The sequence below is a fragment of the Acyrthosiphon pisum genome, chromosome A2 (assembly GCF_005508785.2).
Source record: "Acyrthosiphon pisum isolate AL4f chromosome A2, pea_aphid_22Mar2018_4r6ur, whole genome shotgun sequence".
Lineage (NCBI taxonomy): Eukaryota > Metazoa > Arthropoda > Insecta > Hemiptera > Aphididae > Acyrthosiphon > Acyrthosiphon pisum.
The window spans coordinates 62,652,609-62,655,918 of record NC_042495.1 but is presented as its reverse complement, the minus strand read 5'-3'; the positions used below and the strand labels follow the sequence as shown (position 1 = coordinate 62,655,918).

The 3,310-nt window shown below is 31.8% G+C and overlaps 1 protein-coding gene across 1 annotated transcript; it reads left to right on the top strand.

The window, feature by feature from the left end:
* Positions 1–1,612: 1,612 nt before the first annotated feature.
* On the top strand, positions 1,613–3,056 carry LOC103309019. The gene is made up of 2 exons (XM_008183495.1): positions 1,613–1,760; positions 1,822–3,056. The coding sequence occupies exons 1-2, from the start codon at positions 1,613–1,615 to the stop codon at positions 3,054–3,056; spliced, it is 1,383 nt and encodes a 460-aa protein (XP_008181717.1).
* The last annotated feature ends 254 nt before the right edge of the window (positions 3,057–3,310 follow it).

Genomic DNA, 3,310 nt, shown 5'->3' with positions numbered 1-3,310 from the left:
ATGTATTTCTGTGGTTTTTCGTTTCTATCGTATCTTTCCTTACTTTTTATTTTATTCTTGATTAATTGCTCTCTCGCTATCTTATGCGATATCTGCATGTTTTCTTTTAAATCAAATAAATAATCGTCGTAATTGTATCGTGGTTCTGGTTCGGCCTTCAATTTAATCGGTACCTCCAATGTACGTCCGTAAACTAGTGCGTATGGTTGAAAATTAGTAGATGTGTGTACTGTTGAATTATATACAAAGAATGCAAAAGGTAATAAATGATCCCAATTATTTAAATTCTTGTCTACAAAATGTCGTAAGTATTCAGCTAAGGTCCTATGAGCGCGTTCAACGGGGTTACCCTGCGGTCTAAAAGGACTTGTATTAACATTTTCTATCTTTAATAACTTGCAAACCTCGGCAAACGTTTTACTAAGGAAATTGGTACCTTGATCAGTTAATATTGTTCCCGGTATACCGTGCACACAAACGAAGTGTGTAACAAAAGCTTCTGCTACCGTGTTCGCTTTTTGATCAGGGATTGGAACTCCCAAAGTGTAACGTGTTAGATCGTCTTCTATAGTTAGAATATAAATATTGTTAGACAGTGTTGTTGGCAAAGGCCCTACTATATCCAAGAATATCTTCTCAAAAGGTTGCGAACTTGTTGATGTAATTGCCATGGGTTGTTTGCAGTGTCGGACTGGCCATGGCCGCTGGGCTGCGATTGCGGCCGGGGCCCCTTCCTTTTTTTTTTTTTTTAGTGTCGTCAATTTTGTCCAGCATTCCCTATGGCCTATAATATGATAATGAATAATAGTAAAATGAAATTGTCTAGTAATAAGTTAGAGCAGGTTTTTTTGGATTAATTGCACTACTGCAAGTTAAGTTAGGTTTTATAGGACTTAGACGAGACCACGAGGACCCCGCTTGCCCGACCCAGCAGGGGCCCCAGTGCCCCGCTGTTGGATTCAGCAATCATGCAAATATTGCATAGAAAAAAAATGTATTATGTATTAATTTACAATACTATACGTCTATAATATCTGTATAAATGTATAATATATAAATATATAATAATGATGAAGGTATGACATTTAATTTTGAAAGCGACTTAAATAATATAATTCTTATATAGCTTACGGATATGTCTCCTAAATTAAAATTTTATAATAGAAATATAATTTTAGTTTTCGTATTTTAATTTCTGTGTAATTAATAATTATTATTTATTGTTTTGTAGCTTCAAATGTTTCATAGTTTATTTTTAAACGAATGATTTCCATCGCGTCGGCTTTGCGTTAATATTGTATTATAATGCTATTATTTATAAATATTATATAATGTTTTTCTCGCATCGGGCATCCCATCGAGTATCGACTATCGACTATAGTTATTTATAAAAATATTGTCGACTAATATAACTAGGATAATACTGATAATAGTATAATACGTACACAGCTATGATTATTGATTTGTTAATTTATTAATCAGACTGATCACTGCTCTAGTCGTGTACTCGCGTGCTGTCGATTATTGTTAATTGTTATGCGATATATTTGATGTTAAACTATTGTCTATTGTTAATTTATTTACCGTGAACTTGTGCAATTAATTTATGAACATGAAACGTGTATATAAATCTGGGGCCGCAAAAAAGGCAGAAAGAAATAAAAAAGCATTATTAGCGATCCAATCATCCCCACATCAAAAAAAATTAAGTTTTCCTACACTGGAACAAGTGCAGCGTGTTGCTGAGAATAGTACGAAAAGTAAGTTTTAAATATGTTGATTAAGACTTTTTGGGTTTTATTTTGGATATTGTGTATGCAGTGAATAAGAATTTCTTGTTTTTTAATAAGCATCCTATACAACCTATAATGACTACTAAAGGTAAACTTAATTTTAAAAGAATTTATTATAAAGAGTTGCCAAATGGCGAAGTGGTTCAAAGAAAATGGATATCCTACTGTATAGAAACAAATTGTTTATATTGTTCTAATTGTATGGCTTATGGAAAGCCAGTTAATTTTGGAGAAAAAGAATCAAAGTTCATAAGTGGGTATAAATCTGATATTAAATTACAAAAATGCCTTTATCGTGATATAGTGAGACATGAAAATTCACTATTCCATCAGAATTCATCATGTACTGCAGTCCGTTTTCAATTAAATAAAGATATTGAGTGTATTATAAATCGTGATGTCATGGCAAAAAGGTCTCAAGAAGTACAAAATCGAAGACAAGTGCTTGAACGACTAATAGATATTGTTATTTTTATTGGTCGTCAAGGCATCCCATATCGAGGTAAAGCAGCAAATTCTTTAAAAAATATTGAAGTAAACCATGGTAATTTTTTAGAACTAGTCATGTTAATTTCTAAATATGATACTATTTTAAATCAACATGTTAAAATGTCAATAACTCTTAGTGAAAAAGCTAAGTCTAAAAAAGGTCGTGGATCTTTTATTACATTCATGTCCAAAACTTTTATAAATAGTAACATAATTATACCAATTGGAGCAGCAATTCAAGGTACAATTGTTAAAGAAATTAAAGAGTGTATTAAGTTTAGTATAATGATTGATAGCACTCAGGATGTAAGTGTTATGGATCAATTAGCAATATGTGTCCGGTATATTTTCAATGGTGTTGTGCAAGAACGATTATTAAATTTGGTTGTTTGCCATAACTCTAGTGGTATTGGCCTTTTTAACTTATTAAAAGAAGAATTAAAAAAACTAGGATTAATGTTAAATGACATTGTTGCATGTTCATTTGATGGCGCCGCCAACATGAAAGGTATTTATAATGGTTTACAGGCCCATTTAAAAAGTGTAAATCCAAACATTGTGTACACACACTGTATGGGGCATGTATTAAATTTGGTAATGAGTGAATGTAGTACTGACATTAATTTGGCTGAAGACTTATTTGGATTAGTAGAGCAGACGGCTGTTTTTTTATCAGATTCCCACAAACGAATGGAAACTTGGACATCTATTACTAGTGTAAAACATACTGGTCATGATAAACTTTATAGACTCCAAAAAAATTGGTGCAACTAGGTGGTGGAGTAAAGATAAAGCTTTATCTTCAGTTATGGATTTACAACTGAACGTAGTTGAAATTGATAAAGAAGTCGATAACGCCAAATTTACCACTTTATTTACATTTTTAACCGCAGTTTGTCATGGAAATTTCAATACACAATCTAAGTTCATTGCTAAATCATTGATTAGTAATTGGTCAAGATTTGAAATTATATGTATATCTAATTTATTGCTTGATATTTATTCAGCTACAACTCCAGTGTCAATTT